This window comes from Orcinus orca, chromosome 2 (assembly GCF_937001465.1).
Source record: "Orcinus orca chromosome 2, mOrcOrc1.1, whole genome shotgun sequence".
In the NCBI taxonomy this organism is placed as follows: Eukaryota; Metazoa; Chordata; class Mammalia; order Artiodactyla; family Delphinidae; genus Orcinus; species Orcinus orca.
Window position 1 is genome coordinate 138,082,410 of NC_064560.1, and position 25,805 is coordinate 138,108,214.

The 25,805-nt window shown below is 36.4% G+C and overlaps 1 protein-coding gene across 2 annotated transcripts in view; it reads left to right on the plus strand.

Annotated features, from left to right (window-relative positions):
• The window catches only part of SRP54 (signal recognition particle 54), a 44,564-nt gene that overhangs the window by 1,696 nt on the left and 17,063 nt on the right, over window positions 1–25,805 (plus strand). The window contains exons 2-8 of one of the 2 annotated variants that reach the window (XM_004269962.3): window positions 3,591–3,727; window positions 6,937–7,047; window positions 9,501–9,592; window positions 10,556–10,640; window positions 14,495–14,599; window positions 15,402–15,468; window positions 15,547–15,604. In XM_004269962.3, coding sequence (XP_004270010.1) covers window positions 6,970–7,047; window positions 9,501–9,592; window positions 10,556–10,640; window positions 14,495–14,599; window positions 15,402–15,468; window positions 15,547–15,604 — 485 coding nt within the window. In that variant the 5' untranslated portion in view covers window positions 3,591–3,727; window positions 6,937–6,969. The remainder of the gene's footprint in view (window positions 1–3,590; window positions 3,728–6,936; window positions 7,048–9,500; window positions 9,593–10,555; window positions 10,641–14,494; window positions 14,600–15,401; window positions 15,469–15,546; window positions 15,605–25,805) is intronic. The other variant, XM_033428361.2, reaches the window with a different exon arrangement.

A 25,805-nucleotide genomic window follows, 5' to 3' on the forward strand; every position in this document is an offset into this window, starting at 1 on the left:
GGATTCCTAGTGTATCTTTGAGTTTTGGCCCCATGTTTTAGTTGAATTTTGTGATATTTGTTTGTTCAGTTTTTAAAAGGATAATAAAATGAACACTCAATATCCAACCTAGTAGAAGAACATTACAAATAACCTTTAAAGCCCCTTAAATCATTTCTCTATTAACCCTTTTTTTTTTTGTTTTTTTTGAGGTACGCGGGCCTCTCACTGTTGTGGCCTCTCCCGTTGCGGAGCACAGGCTCCGGACGCGCAGGCTCAGCGGCCATGGCTCACGGGCCCAGCCGCTCCGCAGCACGTGGGATTTTCCCGGACCGGGGCACGAACCCGTGTCCCCTGCATTGGTAGGCAGACTCTCAACCACTGCGCCACCAGGGAAGCCCTCTGTATTAACTCTTTAACTTTCAAACCAGCTTCTCTTTTTGCCTTCCATTCATTGGTTAATGGCATCACTAGCCACCTGGTTAGTCAAACTAGAGGCCTTAGAGTCATTTTTGCCTCTGTTTCTCTTTCATTCTCTATAACCATTTGGTCATTAGGTCCTATAAATTCTGCTTTATGGTTAGCCCTTGGCTTGAGCCCCTTCCCCTCATGTTCTTCAAGCCCACATCTCTTGAATAGACTTTTGGAGTATGCTTAGTGTATATAGTCTCCTTGCTCTCCCTTCAATGCATTTGCTACATTGTCTCTAATTTTTAAATTATAGAACAGGTGTTTCATTCTCTTGTTTCCCTTGAGGAGTGTTGCTTCATGCAGTGATTATTAACCCTGGCTGCACATCAGTATAGCCAGTGAAGTGTTTCAAAACGTAGATGCCTTGTTTTGCTCTCCTAATCATGAATTTAGATGAGGCCACTTCCCCCATAATCTTGTGATGTTACCATCCCTAGAGATTCTAATTGAGTATTTAATTTTTAGCTGACAGGTGTTAGCTGAATGTCACTGAAATTACCCATCGCTTGGGCATATGCCTCATCCCTCCTCATCCATATTTTCAGTCTGTGTTTATTTCAACTTCAAGGCAAACTATTTCCAAGGAATTCTTTTGACTTTGTTTTAATTTTCCTCTTGGTAACAGTTTACATAAAGATTCTTTTTATGAATGACTTTAGAGCCAAAAAGTATCTTAAAGAATTGATTCCCAGTGTTTTTGAGTTATTATGCATTGTTGCTTATTGAATTTTTGGTATAGCTTTTAATATTAAAATGAGTTTTAAATTGAAAACAATTATTTTAATAAAGAGAATATTTCCTGATACTACTTTGGTGCAAAATAAGGCAGGGAAGTCAGTGGTGGTATGATGCATAATTTATCTTCTGAAATTAACAGAGGAGTCTTGTCTTTGTTAACTTGATGTAATTTATTGATTTGGAGTTAGAACTTTTCTCATGCTGGTACAATTCCTGGAGCACATAGTAGGTGTTTAATGAGTGACTAAAATGAATAAAAGTCACAACTCCATCTCAACCTCTAGTATAATATCATTCTAATTCTCACAGAGCATTTTGAAAAATAATTAATTTTCCCCTTAACAAAAAATAATACTCTTAGTCATTACCAAAAACTTGAAAATTGCAAAAAGATATAAATTAGAAAATAAAAATTACTAGTTATTCACCATCCAGAGGTGACAAATATTATTATTTTCTAAAAGTTTTACTGAAATAAAATTAACATACCATACAGCTCACCTAAAGGGTACAATTCAGTGGTCTATAGTGTATTTGCAGAGCTATACAACCATCACCACCATCAATTTTAGAACATTTTCATCACTCCATGAAGAAACTCCATACCCACTAACACTCACTCCTCATTTTCCCCCGTTTCCCAGGCCCTAAGCAACTATTAATCCACTTTCTTTCTTTACAGATTTTTCTCTTCTGGACATTTCATATAAGTAGAATCATGTATATTCTTTTGTCGCTGGTTTCTTTCATTTAGCATAACACTTTCGAGATTCATCCATGTTGCAGCATGTGTCAGTACTTCATCTCTTTTTATTATCAAATAATATTCCATTTGGTGGGTATACCACATTTTATTTATCCACTCATCAGTTGAGGGATATTTGGCTTTTTTTCACTTTTTGGCTAGTATGAATAATATTGCTAATGACCATTCAAGTACAATTCTTTGTGTGAATGTGTGTCTTCCTTTTTCTCACATGTACCTAGGAGTGGAATTGCTGGGTCATATAGTAACTCTGTGTTTAAAATTTGGAGGAATTGCCAGACTTCCAAAGGGCTGTACCATTTTACATTCTCACCAGCAGTGTACGAGGGTCTGATTTCTCCATGTTCTCACCAACAGTTGTTATTATAGCTATCTCAGTGTGGGTCAAGTGGTGTCTGATTGTGCCTTTGATTTACATTTCCTTCGTGGCTAATGCCGTTTTTTGGATATTAGTTTATACAAAATACAATATATGCAGTTTTGTAATCTGGCTTTTGCGTATAAGCATATTTTTAGCGTTAGCAAGCATATTTACAAAAGATTTTCCCTCATTTCTTCTTTCCTCTTCATTCCCCCCAAACCATAATTCTTATGACAATTTTCCTAAATTATATGCATAAAAAATAAAATCTATAGGAATGTATTCCAAAGTATTATTGGTGGTTATCAGGGGGCAAAAGAGGGGGTAGGGTTAGGGGAATTATATTTCTACCTTTAATGTTTCTGTAATGTTTGAATTTTTATAACAAATGTGTATCCTCTTGTAATCACAAAACATAAAAGTGAATTATTTCTTTAGAGGACTAAGTATATTCACAATGAAAAAATATTCCTAAATTTAAAGTCATTAACATTATATTAGTTATTCAGGTATAATCATTTTACCAAATAAAATACCAATAGTCCACTTTGTTAAATAGTTTACTTTTCTGTGGTTCTAGACTATGAATACATATGCTATGCAGAATTAAAAAAAAATATATATATACATACACACACACATATATATATATACACACATATATATTTCGTCAGGAAAGCAAGTATTGGTTTGGGCTATTGACTAGTTTATAGAAAAGTATATAATATAGAAGTCATTTTTCTAAAGACTTTTACTAATAATAGTATATTTGTATATTTAGTTCTTTAGTCTAATATTGATCCAATAAGTTAGTCATGGACTAGGGCTTAGAAGAACTTTTTAATAGGCATTTTCATTATAATAAGATTTGGAATCTCTAATCGTTAGGATCTGTTTGTATAATCTCAGATCGGGCAAGGTTCTGGCAGTATTATTTTTAATTGCTTATGTAGAGAAAAGTGACTGTTTGGACACTCCAGCTTCTATTGAATAATAACCAGGTACACGTAATTCACACTAAATGTTAAATATTCTGGGGGAGTGATTCCTGGGTAGTGGGACAGTCACTTTAGTAGAGTTCAGAAAATTTCCAGTTTACTCACACTTCAGTTAACGATATAGGGAGAGCCAATTGATATCATTCAAGAAAGGAAGGAAAATAATAGTTAATATACTGTGCACTTGCAGGCAGTTTTATACATATTGTCTCATTTAATCCTCACAACAACCTTTCAGGGTAACTACCTTGATAATGGTATTATCTCCATTTTGCAGGTGAGGAAAGTGAGGCTCAGAGAGATTAAGTAACTTGCCCAGAGTAACCCAGCCAGTATGTAACAAAGCTGGGATTTGAATCCAAGTTTGTCAGACTCCAAAGCCCATGCTCTTTCCAGTACTTCACACTGCAGCAGGTAAGTATGATACTTGGCCCTGTGCTTAACTTATTTAGGGCACCCCAAACTTGAGACTGTTTCCATCACCTCACAATCCAACTCTTAGCCAGACTCCTGTTAGAAGAACATGTGATGGGCCAAGATTAGTCCTTGCACGTCCTGATTGCAGTGGTACTTATCAGTTCTTTCTGGACATTGCAATTATTACTCTTCTATGAAGAGGAATGTGCATCTTTGCTTTCAAAATATGATTTCCTTTCTTGTAGTATAGCAGCAAAATTCATCCCAGGAGTTCGCCAGCAGGCGTATTCAACCGTATCGTCTAAAGCATCCATCATTCATACTCTAGGACCTAAGGCTCTGTATCCAAGGGACTGTAGGAAGTCATTATGCTTTTTTTTGTAGGGAATGGCTGTTCCATTCCTTCACCTGCTTATATGGTAAAATTGTTGTGAGGGTGGAATGAGATAATAGATGTTAAACTATATGAAGTACTATATAGTAATCCCTTACCTTTCCAACAGCCCCATCTAAGTAGAGATTCTTCTTTTGTGAAACTAGTACAGGTATACACATAATTACTTCTATAAATCTTTTCAGTTAGTAGAGAGAATTTTGAGTGAGGGTGCTTAAACAGTAAATTATTCCAATTTGAGATACAGGGTTAGCTATTAACATTAAAAAAGATATTTTGTATTTTAGTGTGCATATTAGAACAAGGCGAAGTTAATTTTTAAGAATCTTGTTGGAAATTCTGAAAAGTTATAATAAATAAGGCAAATGAATACTAATTGTACAATATCAATTATCTAGGTCATTGTTTTTTTTTGATTTGTCATGTTATCTTCATTGGTTTATTTTAGTGGTCTTTTGAGAGAGATTTGTAAGGCCTTTCATGACTTTGGTTCCCTAGTCTTGCTTTTTCCCTAAGGTCTTAAATACATCATTCACCCATAAGGTTCATTTTTACTAAAGGCTTACTACATAGGCTGAAGATAAATAAAGCATTGAGCCACAGAAGAGAGCAAAAGAGGCAAAAATCCCTGACCTCATGCAACTTATGTTTCAGTTGAGGGAGCTAGACTGCAAATAATATACAGTTGACCCTTGACGACAAGGGTTTGAACTGCGTGGGTAGACTTATGTGCAGATTTTTTTCAATATAGTACCTGTATTTTCATTTTACAGACTTTTAAATTAAGTGTGGGGATAAGTTTGTGTTCAATTAGAGATCACAATATGTGGAATCATAAGAACTAGGATTTGAGTCAATTCTATCCAAACTGTTTCCGCTTCCTGCCTTTGGGTGGAGTCAGTTTCTTTGTTTTTGAGGCACAGATAGCAGTGCGTGGATTTTCCGTGGAAGGGGTCGGTGCCACTAACCTCCCTTTGTTCAGGGGTTAGCTGTAAGTAAATCATGTTAGTTGGTAAGAAAACAATGAGAGAAAATGAAGAGAAGGGAGGCTGCAGTTTTAAACAGGTGATGAGGGAAGGCCTCATTGAGAAGTCGCATCTGGACAACAGCAGTCCAACAGAGATGAGGGAGGGAGCCATATAGTTAACCAGAGTATGAGCATGCCATCTGGTACTAAGGCCCTGAGGTGGAAATGTGTAGCAACAGCAGCAAGTAACAGAATCCTCTGGGGAGGGTGAGGAGAGTGCCTTATAGTCCATTCTGAGGACTTTACCTCTGCGTGAAATGGGAAGTCGTTGAGGTTTTGAACGGAATTTTAATACCAGAGTTTTCAGAAACACATCCTTGGAAATTGCAGGGGAAACACTGTATTAATAAAAGGTATTATTAGATATTATTCCCCTACTGAAGTGTAGGTTTTTGTAATCAGGCAAATATATTTTAAAATATGCTACCAATAAGTACTTACGTAGGAAAACTGTATTGGAAAACTTCACAGAATTTTTTTAATTTTTAATTTAAAAGAGCCAGTCACCATGGGAAGATAAGAGTTAACTGGTGTAGCTTTTTAAAATGGAGGATGAAAAAATAAATAAATAAAATGGAGGATGTTCTGTTTATGACATGATCTCTAAAAAAGCTAATTGTGGTGTCATAATTAGGATTATATTACTCCTGGTAATGCAGTGGTAAAGGAGATAAACTGAAACACCTATCAGATAACTGAATCTTATCTCTTACCTGAAGAATATTTACTTATGTGATAATAATTTGGTATAATGAGTATGGGATAAGAAGTTAAAAGTTCTGGATTTTTTCTACGAAGTGGTTGCTCTTCCAGCTTACGTAACCATGTAATTGTAAAAAACAGAAAATTATGGTAAGTACATTTTTTCAGTTCCATCAGGTATTTTTAGTCAGCAGTCTGGCAGGCTTGAGACCCAGGAAGAGCTGATTTTGAGTCTGAAGGCAGAAGAAAGCCTATGTCCCAGTTAGAAGGCAGTCAGGCAGAGGAATTCCTAGATTCACTTTATTTTGCTGCTATTCATGTACCTTGTCTTGCTAGCTAGTAGGTAAGCAACTTGAGGGCAGGAAATACCAGTCATATTTGCTTGCTTACCATCCATGAGTCCTTGCATCCTGACTTACGTGTAATAGGTACATCTACCTATTTTATAAAACTGTAACATTTTAGAGCTGGAAGGGGCCTTAGAGGTTATCTTGTTTTAGAGTTGGGGAATCAAGAACAGCTTTTTAATAATACACCTCTTTCCTTAGTTTTTAGAAGAATGAAATGAGATAATGCAATGTGCATGAAAAGTTAAGTGATTTACTAATTTTAAAACTTTTTTTTTTCACTTAGAACATAAATCAAAATAGTTGTCCTTTAATTAGGCAATATTCCTGGGTGGAGATTTCACCTTTTTCTTTCTTTGTCTTTCTCACCCTTTTTTTCATTTAAAAATGTACATAACACATTAGTCAGTTATTCATATTTACAAGTATGTCCAAAATGAATACATTTAATTTGAGATGTCATCATTTCTTCAAAGCATATTATCTGACATGTTAAATTTGCTGATTCATACAGAATATTCCAGTTAGGTATTCAAATATAAGCCATCATAACCAAGTGGTAGCTTCAGCTTCTGGACCTGACAGTATTGAAGATGTAGGTTGAGGCTATAAAAGTTGAAGTTACAGTATCTAAACACTAGAGTACTTTAATTTGAACTAACTCTTCTTTAGAAGTCTTCAGTTATGGGAACTGGTGTTGATTGTTTATAGATGTTTTAATTTTTTTCCTTCCTAGAGTTTCTTGTAATCACGTCTTAAAGTCTTCAGGATGGTACTAGCAGACCTTGGAAGAAAAATAACATCAGCATTACGCTCATTGAGCAATGCCACCATCATCAATGAAGAGGTATGTAAAATATGTAAAATACATGTGATTGTACATCATCACTAGCATTGGAGGTGGATGATTAGTAATCTCTATGTAAATACCAGTAGATAAAACCCAGAAATGGATACACTAGATAGCGTTTTTTATTGAGAAATCAACTGTCTTAATTTCAACTTTCAGTAATGAATTACCCCCCAAAAAACAAAACAAAACCCACCTTAACTTACATGTAATAATGATGTACCTTTTATATTTTGAAAATGGCTTAGACCTGGAAATATACTTTTGCTTTCTCTCTTGACATAGGCCTAAAACTTTAGTATCCTGCTTCTTGACTAGGCATGCATGTATCTGACCTTTTCTCTTTGACTTTTATTTAGCATTCTTATAAAAGGCTAGTATTTCCATCTTGGCTACTGTGATTCACTTCCTCTGTAATCCTCATTCATTTGTTTTGGAAATTTTGTAAGCTGACTCCTTATATGGTATCTGAAATACTTTTCCTCCAGGTTTAATTATTTTAAGTTTAAGGTATTTCTTTCTCCCATTTTTTTCTCCACACATTGTATCTTAATGGTTTGTCAACTGAAAAAAGAAGATTATAGTATACTTTATATTTTGTGGTACCAATGGGAAAGTACTGAATTTGGTTTTAGAAGACCTTGTTTAGCATCCCACTAAACAAATGGTAGAGATTTGAGCAAGTCAGCTTCAGATTTCTTAATGTATAAAATGAGAAAATAGCATTTACCTTTCAAGATGATTTTAAGGATCAAATGAAATAATAGATAAAAAGTACTTTCTAACTTGGAGGTTTAAAAAAATTCTAAGATAGAATTTGATATCAACACTTTAATAAGCTAATGGAATTAAATAATTTGGGGACCATCTTTGAGCTCGGCTAGTCCAACCTCTCATTTAACAGCAACGGAAAGTCAAGTTTCACATGTTTATTTATTGGAAGAAACAGGATTAGAATCTTTTTTCTAAATCCTATTTTTATAATTTTCCTAATTCCAAGGCTTTTTCTAATAATTATTATTAAGTAATAAACCATAATTTAAACCATTGTTTAGCCTTTGAAATTCTGAACAAATAAAACAACAGCTTTCCAAACAGTTTTCCCTGTTGCATAACCCTTATGGTGTTTGTGTTTATGGTAGGAAAATAAGAAAGAGACCAGGGAGGAGAGGTTGGTGGGAAGTAAAATAACAGATGTTGCTTGAATTGGCAGTTGTTTCTCTGTTCTTGGTACTTGCTACTAGGGAATTAACAAGGAGAAATCCCTCTAATGAGAGATCAGTTCCATTTTTATCAATCCCTTTAATGAGGGATAGAGAAATCTGATAAGCCGCTGTATGACATATGACCGAAGTTGATGATGAGAATTCATTCAAGAAGTAATTGAGGGGCTTCCCTGGTGGCGCAGTGGTTGAGAGTCCGCCTGCCGATGCAGGGGACACGGGTTCGTGCCCCGGTCCGGGAAGATCCCACATGCCGCGGAGAGGCTGGGCCCGTGAGCCATGGCTGCTGAGCCTGAGCGTCCGGAGCCTGTGCTCCGCAACGGGAGAGGCCATAGCAGTGAGAGGCCCGCATACCACAAAAAACAAAAAAGAAGTAATTGAGGGCCTACATTTTTGCAAACATTTTTGCTGGCACCAGGGCTATAGCAGTAAACAAAGTAGACTAAAATTCCCATTCTCACGGAGCTTACATTCTAATCTGTAAACACTTATTTCCATGAGCAGCTAAGGGCTCATCTTTTTTAGAGATTTTATAGCTTGTGACCATTTAACCACAGTGCCTTGCACCTCAACAAATATGTGATGATAGTGAGTTATTAATGGAGGATAGTTTCCTTTTCAACTTTGTTCCTCTGCTCTGAGTGGAAGTAGTAAGGCTGCTAGGTCAGACTGAGTCATTTTCTTTTGTCACATTTTCCTCCATGATAGTCCAGTTAAGCAGATGTTGTGAATATACAGTGCTGCATATCAGCAACAGGAATTCAATGACATAGAAAACTTCAATGGCAACATGTATTGTGTAGTAACTTTTTGGCTTGTATATCGTATTTCCTATTATTACTTTAACGTAGGGATAAAATTGTGACGGTTAATACCTGGTTGAATAAAACAAAGTGGAATGTCTTTTGTTTTGGCCGTGCTGCATGGCTTGCGGGATCTTAGTTCCCCTACCAAGGATCGAACCCCTGCCCCCTGCAGTGGAAGCTCAGAGTCCTAACCACTGGACCATCAGGGAATTCCCTGAAATGTCTTATTTTGACAAAATGACTAGACATTTAGTAAGATTCTCTCTCGAAGATTAACTGAAAACCTTTCCGCCCCCCAATGGTATAGTATTGTTTTTATTAATATTAAGTTATGGTAGTATATGATGACTGGTCAATCATTGTTTTTGTATGGTTTAAATGATACAATGGGCGTTTTAAGTTTTTATTTATTTACTTGCAGGTGTTAAATGCTATGCTAAAAGAAGTATGTACAGCATTATTGGAAGCAGATGTTAATATTAAACTAGTGAAGCAACTAAGAGAAAATGTAAAGTAAGTTAAATTAATCAAGTAAAAAACAGGCAAAACTAAATATAGTTTACTGGGATGAGGAGCTAACTAGAAAAGTCTGCCATATTTTGAAATGTTTTTGCTATACAGCACTGGGAAATAACAGAACTCATATGTTGGAAGACTTTTATAGTACATTTCCATTATGATGGTTCAGAGAATAAACTACATGTGGCTTTCATTTAATTATGGATTTCTTTCCATTCTACTACTCCTTTATCTGAATGGATTCAATCGTATACTGTATAGTATTTTAATAGAAAAGCCTGTTAACAATTTAGATGCATCATAGAAAAGTGGTGCCATTTTAATCCTCTTCAGACTAAAGATGACATTAATCAGCCTCCTTTATTATTGGAGAATTATATTCTTTTTTGTCCCTTTTTGGTTTCTCTGTCCATATTTGAATAAAGGAGTAACGTGTGTGGTCTCAGTTATTGTGTTAATTGGGAGGGGCACTGACTGGGACAGGGCACATAGAATAATTGAGGGCACCTCGATTAGCTGCCTGAATCCTAGCCCTTGTCATGCTCAGGCCATCCCTCCTTTTCATATTGTCAGACTGGGTACTAAATAGAGAACTACTAGCATTTAAGCATTTACACTACAGGAAGTAGTCTTATTTTCTGCTAGGTGTAAACATGTATAAATTCTGTATGCTGCCAGAAAAATAAAATCAATACATTAATATGAGGACAAATTAATATTTGGACTTTCAAAAGAAAGCCTTGAAAAACTAACAAAAGTCTTGCATCTAACATTTCATGGTAAATTCTTTATGGTATGGACTTATGACTCTGTAGTAATTGTATGCATGTTAATTAGAATACTATTAATATGAATGATTGAATATTCTTACATTCTTTGGGGCAAAAGCTAATTTTTTTTTTAGAGTGTCTTAACTGACTTTTCCCCCTTCTACCCTCAAAAACCATCATCATGAAGGTCTGCAATTGATCTTGAAGAGATGGCATCTGGTCTTAACAAAAGAAAAATGATTCAGCACGCAGTATTTAAAGAACTTGTGAAGGTAAAAGTATATCTAGCTTGTGCTGTGATTTTCTGTAGACTCACTACATTAGCACTGCAAACAGTAATACTATTTCAGAATACTTTTTTGTGTTTTTATAGAATATTTATCTGTATTAAAAATATTAATTGAAGGATTATTAACTTTTCTGAAGTGGCTTATTTTTATCATAGGCTTTCCTGAATACAAAATTCTGAGTACAGATATGAAGGCCAGTATTACTCCTGCAAAAAAATGCCAAAGCCAAGTTACAAAAAGTAAAACTTCACTATATATTAATTGATGGAAGAGCCTCTCTGAGTTTATCCTCTTTTAATATCAAGTTTTGCCTATTGAGTGTCTTGCTTTTGTACAGAAAGTCACTCTTGGCAACAGTTCTTTTCTACACTTTCATTGTGTCAAAAAGTCCCTTTGAAAAGATCTGATATCCCTATTCTTGCCTAAATTTTAAGCAATTTTGAATTAGTGAAGTTTTATTTTGCAAGTTGTAAATATAGCCTATTGCCCTGTTCACCTTAGAATTGATATTGCTGCTGCTGTTGTGAAAATTATGATGAGAGTCTTAGAGCTTTAGAAAATATGTTTGAGTCCAGTCATAGGGGAAAAAAAGAAAGGAACTAAAAAAAATTTTTTAAGGGCAACAGATATCTGCTAGTGGTCTCGAGTATTTTTCCCTATATTGTGTGAATAGTTTCACTTAACTCCTTTGGTTCTAGCAGAGCTGATTGGTACTTTGAAAAAGTCCAGTACCTCGGATGGTTGTGTCATTTCAGTTTAGTCCTGTAGACTAATTAATTTAGAAAGAAATTCAGGGACTTTCCCTCGTGGCGCAGTGGTTAAGAATCCGCCTGCCAATGCGGGGACAAGGGTTTGAGCCCTGGTCTGGGAAGATCCCACCTGCCACGGGGCAGCTAAGCCTGTGAGCCACAACTACTGAGCCTGTGCTTTAGAGCCCACGAGACATAACTACTGAGCCCACATGCCACAACTACTGAAGCCCGCGTGCCTAGAGGCCTGCTCCGCAATGAGGGAAGCCACTGCAATGAGAAGCCCGCGCACCCCAGGGAAGAGTAGCCCCTGATCGCCTCAACTAGAGAAAGCCCGCATGCAGCAATGAAGACCCAGTGCATCCAAAAATAAATAAATATATTTATTAAAAAAAAAAAAAAGAAATTCAGAACCTAAAAGAGGTCAGGAAATTTATCCAGTTTTCCTTCTCAGTTTGCAGTTGAGAAAAGTAAGACAGTTAGTGGTAGACCCAGGTCTGATCTCCAAACTCCTCACAATATTTCCAGATTGTTTTTCTTCTAACACCAGAGGTCAGCACAGGGTGAGTGAACATTTTTATTTTTAGGGGTTGGAATCTTTCGGCAATTCTGGAGCATCAAGTGCTTTGTTAAGATGGCTTTACGGAGTACCTACTTTATTCTAGGCAGTATGCCAAATACTGCTGATAACAAAGATGAAAAAGACTGGGCCTTATACTCAGAGCTCATGGTCTAGGGCAGTGGTGTAAAAAGCAAGGCCAAAACTGTTTTCATAATAACACTAAGACATTATTTGCGTTTTTTCAGCCTTCTTTACTGCAAAAGCAATGGTGGGTAAAACCACTGGGTAAAACTCCCTAGCATGAATCAAGGCAGTGGTACCAAACTATACTAGTAGTCATTGAACTCCTTCCTCCCACACACTTGCAGTGAAGGAAAAAAAAAGCCAGTTTCATTTAAGAATGTCTTTGATGGAGCAGTAGAGGTTATTAGGAGTATTAAATCTTGACCCTTGAATACACATGTGTTTATAAGATTTTGTGTGATGAAATGGGAAGTATGCAGAAAGCCCTGTTGCTGTGTACTGAAATTTGATGGTTGTCTTGAGGAAAGCAAATGTGTAATTGTTTGATTGCAAGCTGAGCTAGCCACTTCTTTCATAGAACGCCATTTTTACATGAATGAACAACAGACATAATCTGTGGTTATTTACACTCGGGCCTTTGGCAGATATTTTCTCCAAAGTAAATAAAGTGAGCTTGTCACTTTAAGGCAAATAACTAACGGTATTGTAGCCAGTAATGAAATTCCAGCTTTCAGGTGAAAACTAGAAGCTTGAATCTCCACCATGAGTGTCACAGTGTCCCAATATTTAACTTTTCTAGTGAGATCATTATTGATATTAATAAATAAAATGTTTTGATGTTGTATAGTGAAATGTGTCAACAATGGAAGAGCTGCCTGAGTGAACCAATATTCTCTAAGTGATTAATGTATGATGTTACAAAAGCATGCACCAGGATAAGATCGATTCAAAGTCCAAGATAGAATAACAGATTTTAATGTAATATAGAGTATGAAAGTTCAGTACTGCTGTTCTAGGATGTAGGAGGAAGATAAGATATATTTATTTTAAAAAATCATTATTCAATAAAACTTATAGGTTGCAAATAGTAGGTTCATAGAGAGCTGAGTGATTCTGCCATGGGATATAGAGAATGGAGGTGAATATGGGGCCGCATTAGTGTTCTGAAAGGATCTAGGAGGAAGGGCAGTGGATTTATGTTTAAGATAGATTTTGTTCATTTCAACCCTGTGCCTGGGAGGGAGATCACAAAATGTGTTTTCTTTTCCTCCCTTTTCTACCACATGGCTTTCCTTGAAATTCACGTATAATATGGATTATGTAACCTTTGTGGTATCATCTAGCATGGGCTTAGCAAATTTCTGTTAAGAACAAATAGTTTTGGCTTTGTGGGTCATATGGTCTCTGTTGCAACTACTCAGGTCTGGTGTTATAGCACAAAAGCAGTAAATGAATGGGCATGTCTGTGTTCTATTAAAACTTTATTTACACATAGTTGTAAATACGGTCTATGTCATCTGGTCCTAGGACATTAACTACTATTATGGTTTTATTATCATATGGAGATACAGGTTTCAAGCTCCAAACAACTGACTTGGAACTGAATTATTTTTTTAAATGAACTTTAAAAATGCCTCATGCTTGTTTATTTGGGGACTGTCCATATATGTATCAATGCCTTAATTTTCCACTGATTGTCATTATAAAATTAGTGATTATTTTTTACTAGCACTTTAAATATAATAACTTTATAGAACAGTACATCTTTGGCATTGGAGAATTTAATATTTGACTGACCTGGAAAGTCTTTCACATGTAATTTGTAATTTTGTTCATATATAAACATTTGTCAAATTGAACATGAAGATAGGTACTGTCCCAATATGGTAGCCATTGGCCACATGTGGTTATTGAGCACTTGTAATGTGGCTAGTCCAAATTGAGATGTGCTGTAAGTAGGAGATACATGTCAAGTTTTAAGACCTAGCATGGCAAAAGGGAATATAAAATATTTTATTAATTTTTAAATATAGATTACATGTTGAATTATAATATTTTAGATATATTGAGTTAAATAAAATATTAATATCACTTGTTTTTACTTTTTTTAATGTCACTACTAGAAATTTAAAAATTCATATGTGGCCTGCACATATATTTTATATTATATTTCTGTAGTGCTGTTGTAGATTGCTCCTTTGGCTCAAACTTGGTCTCACATTCACACTCCAGCTTGTTCTAAAAAATATTTTGAGATCCTTACCTCTGAATTGGTTTGGGAGTATAGGCTTGCTTATGACTTCACAGTGTACTATTTTAAATTTTTAAATTTCACTACGTTTGTACAAAGGGAAATAGAGTTGTATTAGAATGGTAGGATTATGGTTGCCGCTTATATTTAAATGTCTATAAGTTACTTTTTCAAGTTAAAAGTTGTGGGGAGAGGGGTTTTGAATGTAAGCATAGGTTAACCTGATTTTATTTTTGTTTTTGGTTTGTAGCTTGTAGACCCTGGAGTTAAAGCATGGACACCCACTAAAGGAAAACAGAATGTGATCATGTTTGTTGGATTGCAAGGGAGTGGTAAAACAACAACATGTTCAAAGGTAAATTATACTTAATTAAAAAAACAAAGTCATGGAGAAGATATGTTTGTATAAATCAAGTTTTACGTTAAAGTCAGGATTTGTAGTATTGTTCCTTTAAAATTTTGTGTTGTTTGATGTATCTATTATGTTTTTGTAATAGCTCTTTGTAGGATAAGAGCAAAGAATCCCATAGTCTTTCTTGTGATAGCTTTTTGCAAGAATGGTAGACTTCTATATAACTATGCTGTTTCTTTTACCAAAAAGACTGTTCCTGTCCTTTAAGGAGATGAGGATATGATTTTTGGAGAAGTGAACCTGGAAAGTTTACCTTATCTCCTATGGCTCAAGACTCCCTTTTCACAATGTCTCACCCAGTGTAATACATATGAATCTTCATTTTGCATATCTTTTTGCTAATTTTAAATTCATTATACCACCCCTTCCTCCATAATTGGGTAACTCAACTTTGTTACCAGATTTTACTCCACAAGCCTCAACTTTGTATAGTTTAGAAAGAAAAAAAGAGGAAAGGATTATTTCTTAGAGGGTTATGTTATTGTTTGTTTTTAATTAACGTTAATAACATTTTTTACCGTGATCATTTGTTGCTTCATCATTTTATATCCTTCGAATGTGACTGTATGGCACTTAGAATTTAAACTCTTTAGGAAATTTTCTATACTCAGAATTTAATAATATTACTTTTAGGAGAATATGAGCAGTTTTATTTTACTCCTTAAGTAAATAACAAGTGTAAACAGAAACAATTACATGTATAATAAATTTGTATTTATTGATTTTTAAAATCTTCCTTTCCCAGTTAGCATATTACTACCAGAGGAAAGGTTGGAAGACCTGTTTGATATGTGCAGACACATTCAGAGCAGGTATTGTGTTCAAATTTGAAAATTGTTTTCTGAAATTTGTATTTTCAAGTTTGAGGACTCATTAACTCTATTTCATAGGGGCTTTTGACCAACTAAAACAGAATGCAACCAAAGCAAGAATTCCATTCTATGGAAGGTGGGTTCCAGTTTTTATTTTTATACTCATGTGTCTCACCTTATCTGTCTGACTTTATTTAATGCTATCTGGTCACATTTTAATATATACTTATAAGCTTAAATCCTTTCTGGAACAAAGTAGAGGTATAATTAATACATTGTTATCTTATATTATTGTAACATGACTCTTCTGACCCAGCCTGATAGATCAGAGCAGATGTTGTTTAGTTTATAATTCTGCCTGTACTTATCATCCTGCCTTGCATGCTTTCCAGCATCCTTCTGCTTCTATTCCAGTTGTTTAAGACCTATCTGAAGCATTCCTCCATTCAACACACTGGTGAATTCCATATTGTCTGGTTCTTTAGTACATCATCTTTGAAAGTTTGTGTTTGATCATCCTAAAATGCTTTGTGATCTTTAGTTATCTCAGAGATTCTGATCGTTGCTATCCTTCATTTGCTACATTACTGTTCAATTAGGTGGTTTGTATATGTTAAAATGACTAATTAAAAGAATCGAGTCGAGATTGAATTTAGAAGGACCTATTTGAGGGAATAGCATTTCTCTTAATGTTATTATTATCAATATAAAAAGATTATTAATATAGAAAGCTTAAAGAAGCTAAAATTTGAGGTAATTAAATGAATGATATCATTTTGTTGGTCTTTATTTTCTACTTTTTGGCTGGCCAAGAAAACTGGTGAACTTTAGCTATGGTATGTTCTTTATTTAAATTCTTTTTCTTTTAGTGTGGTTTTTTTTGTTTTGTTTTGGTTTGGTTTTGGCCATGCCACATGGCATGCGGGATCTTACTACTTCTCTGACCAGGGATTGAACCTGGGCCCTTGAGCGTGGAGTCCTAACCACTGGACCACCAAGGAATTCCCTCTTTTAGTTATTTTTTTATTTTTTATTTTTTGCGGTACGTGGGCCTCTCACTGTTGTGGCCTCTCCCGTTGCGGAGCACAGGCTCCGGACGCGCAGGCGCAGCGGTCATGGCTCACGGGCCCAGCCACTCCGCGGCATGTGGAATCTTCCTGGACCGGGGCACGAACCCGTGTCCCCTTCATCGGCAGGTGGACTCTCAGCCACTGCGCCACCAGGGAAGCCCTTTTAGTTATTTTCTTATGATAATTTCTAGCAAGTAGATTAAAGAATAATGTTAGGAATTTTATTTTTAGGATAAGAACTTTTTCTTACATAGATTTAGGGTTCACAATTTGCAAATGATATAATTTAGCTGATAATTACTTGAACTATCAGCCAAAGCCAGAGCATTGATTTTTAACCAGTATTCTCAGTACCATTTATTAAATAATCTCTCCTTTGCTTATATAAGCTTAAATAACATACTACATATATGGAGTAAAATATTAGCAGTCATTGTTTCCTCCAGGAGAGATGAAGTAAATGGGGCTGGGGGGAGGACTTGAACTGTATCTCCAATATTAAATTTACATATTAGCATTTATTGGGGGGGGTGGTAGATATGTCTGTTATAGTATCATTTGTTCTTTTTTTAAAAAACACTATTTTAATTAAAAATTTTAAAGAAGTGAAAGCACTAGCAGTTTCACTTCCCAATTATCAGCTTGTAGCATGTCCATCTGTGCTTTTTTCAGTGTCTATATAAACAAATACACAGACATACATAGATAATTTTTAACTGAAGTGGACTCTTATGTGCTTTGTACCTTGATTGCTTTGGTAGTGGTTATATGGGTTGTGTAAATTTGTCAAAGCTCGTTAAAATGAACAATAAAAATGGTGCATTTTATTGTATGTAAACATACCACTATACAGTTGATTAAAAATGGGATCTTATGACAAGGTAGTTATTACTCTTGGGAAGGAGTGAGGTGCTAATTATGTTGTTTTCTTGATCTGGGTGTGTTTGCTTTGTGAAAATTCACCAAGTTTATAATTGTACAGCTTTTCCACATATATGTTATACTTCATTAAAATGTTTACTTAAAAAATGGGATCTTAATAATTCTGGGCAATATACTGTTTAAGATAATTCTTTTTTATGACATCATTGTATTCCATTAATCAATGCCCTTATGAACATCTTTGATAATATTTCTTTCTACATTTGTAAGTTTTATTTTAATAGTATCTTTATCTTTTTTTTTTTTTTATTTGCATGCATTGGGTCTTCGTTGCTGCACACGGACTTTCTCTAGTTGAGGCTATTGGGGGCTACTCTTCGTTGTGGTCTGAGGGCTTTTCATTGCGGTGCGCGGGCTTTTCATTGTGGTGGCTTCTCTTGTTGTGGAGCATGGGCTCTAGGCACATGGGCTTCAGTAGATGTGGTTCGTGGGCTCTAGAGCGCAGGCTAAGTAGTTGTGGCACACAGGCTTAGTTGCTCTGTGGCATGTGGGATCTTCCTGGACCAGGGATAGAACCCATGCCCCCTGCATTGGCAGGTGGATTCTCAGCCACTGTGCCACCAGGGAAGTCCTTCTTAATCATATTTTAAAATAGCTGGTAATGCTAATTTTTGTCTTCTTTTTCAACATTTATTGCTTCTTTCACCTGCTTATTTTCCTGGGAAAATTTTGGATTTTTTTAATAAAGTTCTAGAAAGAAAAATCTCCCTAAAATTGTGATTAGAACTACTGTGAAACCAATTAATCGAGGGGAGAAGTGACATCTTTACTATACGTCTATAGTTCCATTCAGGAACCTGCTATGTCTTTTTTGTTAAAAAAAATTGTCCTTAAGTATAATAGTTTTCTTCATTTAAGGCTCACATATATTCTTTTTTTTTTTTTTAACATCTTTATTGGACTATAATTGCTTTACAATGTTGTGTTGGTTTATGCTGTATAACAAAGTGAATCATCACATATATTCTTATTAAGTGTATTTCTACTTGATTTTTGTTGTTAATTTAGGGGGAAACTTTTTTTTTTTTTGCGGTACGCGGGCCTCTCACTGTTGTGGCCGCTCCCATTACGGAGTACAGGCTCCGGACGCGCAGGCTCAGCAGCCATGGCTCACAGGCCCAGCCGCTCCGCGGCATGTGGGATCTTCCCGGACCGGGGCACGAACCCGTGTCCCCTGCATCGGCAGGCTGACTCTCAACCACTGCGCCGCTAGGCAAGCCCTACTTTTAGTTTTTTGAGAAACCTCCATACTGTTTTCCACAGCGGCTGCACCAATTCACATTCTTACCAACAGTGTACAAGGATTCGCTTCTCTCCTCGCCAACATTTGTCTTTTGTATTCTTTTTGATGACAGCCATCCTTTTGTAAGCATTTTATAAAATAATTAAATATTCTTGTAAAACATGACTTTTAAGTTACGTAGCATTCTATCAGATGGCTACGCTATCATTTATTAAATAAATGCCCTACTGTTGGCCATTTAAGGTTTTCCAACTTCTTGGTCTTAAAAATATAGCCAAAATGATTAGTACGTAATGTTGTTTCTGTGAAATTGTTATGACATACTCCTACAAGTTGAAATTGGATCAAATGGTCTGATCATTTTGGCTTTTGGTTTTTAAAAGGAAAATGTCTCAAAAGTTTAATTTTATTCCTATTTTACTACATTTTCACAATCCTCAAAACTGTATTTAATTTGGGACTTCCACTGGCTAAGACTCTGAGCTCCCAACACAAGGCGCCTGGGTTCGATCCCTGGTCAAGGAACTGGATCTCACATGCATGCCATAACTAAGAGTTCACATCCCACAACTAAGAAGTCCACATGCCACAACTAAGAAGTCAGCATGCCAAAACTAAGAAGTCAGCATGCCAAAACTAAGAGTCCACATACCACAACTAAAAGATCCTGCACACCACAACGAAGATCCTGTGTGCCACAACTAAGACCCAGCACAGCCAAAATTAAAAAAAAATAAATAAATATTAAAAACAAAAAACCCAAAACTCTATTCAACTTGAAAATCAAGAAACGAGATCTCATTTTAATTTGGCTTCTTTTGATTATTGGCAACTTTTGATACAGTTCAATACTGTCAAATGAAAAAAACATGTAATGTTAACAAAAAGTTTCCCCCTGGGCTTCCCTGGTGGCACAGTGGTTGAGAGTCTGCCTGCTGATGCAGGGGACATGGGTTCGTGCCCCCGTCCGGGAAGATTCCACATGCCGCGGAGCGGCTGGGCCCGTGAGCCGTGGCCGCTGAGCCACGTGAGAGGCCCACGTGAGAGGCCCACGTACTGAAAACAAAACAAAACAAAACAAACTAAAAGTAGAACTACCATATGACCCAGAAGTTCCACTCCTGGGTATACATTCGAAAAAAAACCCCACTAATTCGAAAAGATACATGTACCCCAGTGTTCATAGCAGCATTATTTATAATTGCCAAGATATATCCCCAAATACAGTAAGTTAAGCAAAATGAGAAGACAGAGAAATATGCAGCAGATGAAGGAGCAAGGTAAAAACCCACCAAACCTAACAAATGAAGAGGAAATAGACAGTCTACCTGAAGAAGAATTCAGAGTAATGATAGTAAAGATGATCCAAAATCTTGGAAACAGAATGGAGAAAATACAAGAAACGTTTAACAAGGACCTAGAAGAACTAAAGAGCAAACAATGATGAACAACACAATAAATGAAGTTAAAAATTCTCCAGAAGGAATCAATAGCAGAATAACTGAGGCAGAAGAGCGGATAAGTGACCTGGAAGATAAAATAGTGGAAATAACTTCCATAGAGCAGAATAAAGAAAAAAAAATGAAAAGAATTCAGGACAGTCTCAGAGACCTCTGGGACAACATTAAACACAACAACATTCGAATTATTGGGGTCCCAGAAGAAGAAGAGAAAAAGAAAGGGACTGAGAAAATATTTGACGAGATTATAGTTGAAAACTTCCTAACATGGGAAATTAGTCAATCAAGTCCAGGAAGTGCAGAGAGTCCCATACAGAATGAACCCAAGGAGAAACACACAAAGACACATATTAATCAAACTATCAAAAATTAAATACAAAGAAAAAATATTAAAAGCAGCAAGGGAGGGGCTTCCCTGATGGCGCAGTGGTTGAGAGTCCGCCTGCCGATGCAGGGGACATGGGTTCGTGCCCCAGTCCGGGAGGATCCCACATGCCGCGGAGCGGCTGGGCCCGTGAGCCATGGCCGCTGCAACTGCGCGTCCGGAGCCTGTGCTCCGCAACGGGAGAGGCCACAACAGTGAGAGGCCCGTGTACCACACACACACAAAAAAAGCAGCAAGGGAAAATCAACAAATAATATACAAGGGAATCCCTGTAAGGTTAACAGCTGATCTTTCAGCAGAAACTCTGCAAGCCAGAAAGGACTGGCAGGACATTTTTAAAGTGATGAAAGGGAAAAACCTACAACCAAGATTACTCTACCCAGCAAGAGTCTCATTCAGATTTGACTGAGAAATTAAAACCTTTACAGACAAGCAAAAGTTAAGAGAATTCAGCACCACTAAACCAGCTTTACAACAAATGCTAAAAACTTCTCTAGGCAGGAAACACAAGAGAAGGAAATGACCAACAAAAACAAACCCAAAACACTTAAAAAAATGGTAATAGTAACATACATATCAATAATTACCTTAAATGTAAATGGATTAAATGCTCCAACCAAAAGACATAGACTGGCTAAATGGATGCAAAAACAAGACCCATATATATACTGTCTACAAGAGACCCACTTCAGACCTAGGGACACATACAGACTGAAAGTGAGGGGATGGAAAGAGATACTCCATGCAAATGGAAATCAAAAGAAAGCTAGAGTAGCAATTCTCATATCAGGAAAAATAGACTTAAAAATGACTATTACAAGAGAAAAAGAAGACACTACATAATGATCAAGGGATCAATCCAAGAAGAAGGTATGACAAATGTAAATATTTATGCACCCAACATAGGATCCTCTCAATACGTAAGGCAAATGCTAACAGCCACAAAAGGAGAAATCGACAGTAACATGATAATAGTAGGGGACTTTAACACCCCACATTCACCAAAGGACAGATCATCCAAAAGGAAAATAAATAAGGAGACACAAGCTTTAAATGACACATTAGACAAGATGGACTTAATTGATATTTTTAGAACATTCCATCCAAAAACAACAAATACACTTCTCAAGTGCTTATGGAACATTCTCCAGGATAGATCATATCTTGGGTCACAAATCAAGCCTTGGTAAATTTAAGAAAATTGAAATCATATAAGTATCTTTTCCCACCACAATGCTATGAGACTAGATATCAATTACAGGAAAAGATCTGTAAAAAATACAAACACATGGAGGCTAAACAGTACGCTACGAAATAACCAAGAGATCACTGAAGAAATCAAAGAGGAAATAAAAAACTACCTAGAAATAAATGACAATGAAAACAGGACAACCCAAAGCCTATGGGATGCAGCAAAAGCAGATCTAAGAGGGAAGTTTTTAGCAATACAATCCTACCTCAAGAAACAAGAAACATCTCAAATAAACAACCTAACCTTACACCTAAAGCAATTAGAGAAAGAAGAAGAACAACAACAAAAAACCAAAGTTAGCAGAAGGAAAGAAATCATAAAGATCAGATTAGAAATAAATGAAAAAGAAATGAAGGAAATGATAGCAAAGATCAATAAAACTAAAACTTGGTTCTTTGAGAACATAAATAAAATTGATAAACCATTAGGCAGACTCATGAAGAAGAAAAGGGAGAAGACTCAAATAACCAGAATTAGAAGTGAAAAAGGAGAAGTAACAACTGATACTGCAGAAATACAAAGGATCATGAGAGATTACTACAAGGAACTACATGCCAATAAAATGGACAACCTGGAAGAAATGGACAAATTCTTAGAAAAGTACAACCTTCCAAGACTGAACCAGGAAGAAATAGAAAATGTAAACAGACCAGTCACAAGCACTGAAATTGAAACTGTGATTAAAAATCTTCCAACAAAGGAACTTCGCTGGTGGCGCAGTGGTTAAAAATCTGCCTGCCAATGCAGGGGACACGGGTTCAAGCCCTGGTCCAGGAAGACCCCATATGCTGCAGAGCAACTAAGCCCGTGCTCCACAACTACTGAGCCTGCACTCTAGAGCTCACGAGCCACAACTACTGAGCCCACGTGCCACAACTACTGAAGCCTACGCGCCTAGAGCCTGTGCTGCACAAGAGAAGCCACTGCAATGAGAAGCCCACGCACCGCAACAAAGAGTAGCCCCCGCTCACTGCAACTAGAGAAAGCCCGCATGCAGCCAAAAATAAATAAATAAATAAATTTATATTTTAAAAAATCTTCCAACAAACAAAAGTCCAGGACCAGATGGCTTCACAGGCGAAATCTATCAAACATTTAGAGAAGAGCTAACACCTCTCCTTCTCAAACTCTTCCAAAATATAGCAGAGGGAGGAACAATCCTAAACTCATTCTTCGAGGCCACCATCACCCTGATACCAAAAGCAGACAAAGGTGTCACAAAAAAAGAAAACTACAGGCCGGTATCACTGATGAACATAGATGCAAAAATCCTCAACAAAATACTAGCAAACAGAATCCAACAACACATTAAAAGAATCATACACCATGATCAAGTGGGGTTTAACCCAGGAATGCAAGGATTCTTCAATATATACAAATCAATCTGTGATATACCATATTAACAAATTGAAGGATAAAAACCATATGATCATCTCAATAGATGCAGAAAAAGCTTTCGACAAAATTCAACACCCATTTATGATAAAAACTCCCCAGGAAATAGGCATAGAGGGAACCTACCTCAACATAATAAAGGCCATATATGACAAACCCACAGCCAACATTATTCTCAATGACGAAAAACTGAAATGATTTCCTCTAAGATCAGGAACAAGACAAGGTTGCCCACTCTCACCACTATTATTTAACATACTTTTGGAAGTTTTAGCCACGGCAATCAGGAGAAAAAGAAATAAAAGGAATCCAAATTGGAAAAGAAGTAAAACTCACTGCTTGCAAATGGCATGATACTATACATAGAGAATCCTAAAAATGCTACCAGAAAATTGCTGGAGCTAATCAATGAATTTGCTAAAGTAGCAGGACACAAAATTAATGCACAGAAATCTCTTGCATTCCTATACACTAATGATGAAAAATCTGAAAGAGAAATTAAGGAAACACTCCAATTTACCATTGCAACAAAAAGAATAAAATACCTAGGAATAAACCTACCTAAGGAGACAAAAGACCTGTATACAGAAAACTATAAGGCACTTTTGAAAGAAATTAAAGACGATACAAACAGATGCAGAGATATACCATGTTCTTGGATTGGAAGAATCAACATTGTGAAAATGACTATAGTACCCAAAGCAATCTACAGATTCAGTGCAATTCCTATCAAACTACCAACAGCATTTTTCGCAGAACTTGAAGAAAAAATTTCACAATTTGTATGGAAACACAAAAGACCCTGAATAGCCAAAGCAATCTTGAGAAAGAAAAACGGAGCTGAAGGAATCAGGCTCCCTGAGTTCACACTGTACTGCAAAGCTACAGTAATCAAGACAGTATGGTACTGGCAGAAAAAACAGAAATATAGATCAGTGGAACAGGATAGAAAGCCCAGAGTTAAACCCACGCACATATGGTCACTTTATCTACGATAAAGGAGGCAAGAATATACAATGGAGAAAAGACAGCCTCTTCAATAAGTGGTGCTGGGAAAACTGGACAGGTACATGTAAAAGAATGAAATTAGAACACTTCCTAACACTATACACAAAAATAAACTCAAAATGTATTAAAGACCTAAATGTAAACTCTTAGAGGAAAACATAGGCAGAACACTCTATGACATAAATCACAGCAAAATCCTATTTGACCTACCTCCTAGAGAAATGGAAATAAAAATAAAAATAAACAAATGGGACCTAATGAAACGTAAAAGCTTTTCACAGCAAAGGACATCATAAAGGAGGTGAAAAGACAACCCTCAGAATGGGAGAAAATACTTGCAAGCGAAGCAATGGATAAAGGATTAATCTCCAAAACATACAAACAGCTCATGGAGCTCAATATCAAAAGAACAAACAATCCAATCAAAAAATGGGCAGAAGGCCTAAAAATACATTTCTCCAAAGAAGATACACAGATTGCCAACAAACATATGAAAGGATGCTCAACATTTCTAATCATTAGAGAAATGCAAATCAAAACTACAATGAGGTCTTCTGCCCATTTTTGGATTGGGTTGTTTTTTTGTTATTGAGCTGCATGAGCTGCTTATAAATTTTGGAGATTAATCCTTTGCAAGTAAGTCAGAAAGAGAAAGACAAATACTGTATGCTAACACACATATATGGAATTTAAGAAAAAAAAATGTCATGAAGAACCTAGGGGTAAGACAGGAATAAATACACAGACCTACTACAGAACAGACTTGAGGATATGGGGAGGGGGAAGGGTAAGCTGTGACAAACTGAGAGAGTGGCATGGACATATATACACTACCAAACGTAAAATAGATAGCTAGTGGGAAGCAGCCGCATAGCACAGGGAGATCAGCTCGGTGCTTTGTGACCGCCTAGAGGGGTGGGATAGGGAGGGTGGGAGGGAGGGAGACGCAAGAGGGAAGAGATATGGGAACATATATATATGTATAACTGATTCACTTCGTTATAAAGCAGAAACTAACACACCATTGTAAAGCAATTATACTCCAATAAAGATGTAAAAAAAAAAAAAAAAAAACTACAGTGAGGTATCACCTCACACCAGTCAGAATGGCCATCATCAAAAAATCTACAATCAGTGCTGGAGAGGGAGTGGAGAAAAGGGAACCCTCCTGCACTCTTGGTGGGAATGTAAATTGATACATCCACTATGGAGAACAGTATGGAGGTTCCTTAAAGATATAAAAGTAGAACCACCATATGACCCATCAATCCCACTACTGGGCATATACCCTGAGAAAACCATAATTCAAAAAGACACATGTACCCGTGTTCATTGTAGCACTGTTTACAGTAGCCAGGACATGGAAGCAACCTAAGTGTCCATCGACAGATGAATGGATAAAGAAGATGTGGCGCATATATACAATGGAATGTTACTCAGCCTTAAAAAGAAATGAAATTGAGTTATTTGTAGTGAGGTGAATGGACCTAGAGTCTGTCATACAGAGTGAGGTAACTCAGAGAAAAACATACCGTATGCTAACACAGATACATGGAATCTAAAAAGAAAAAAAAGGTTCTGA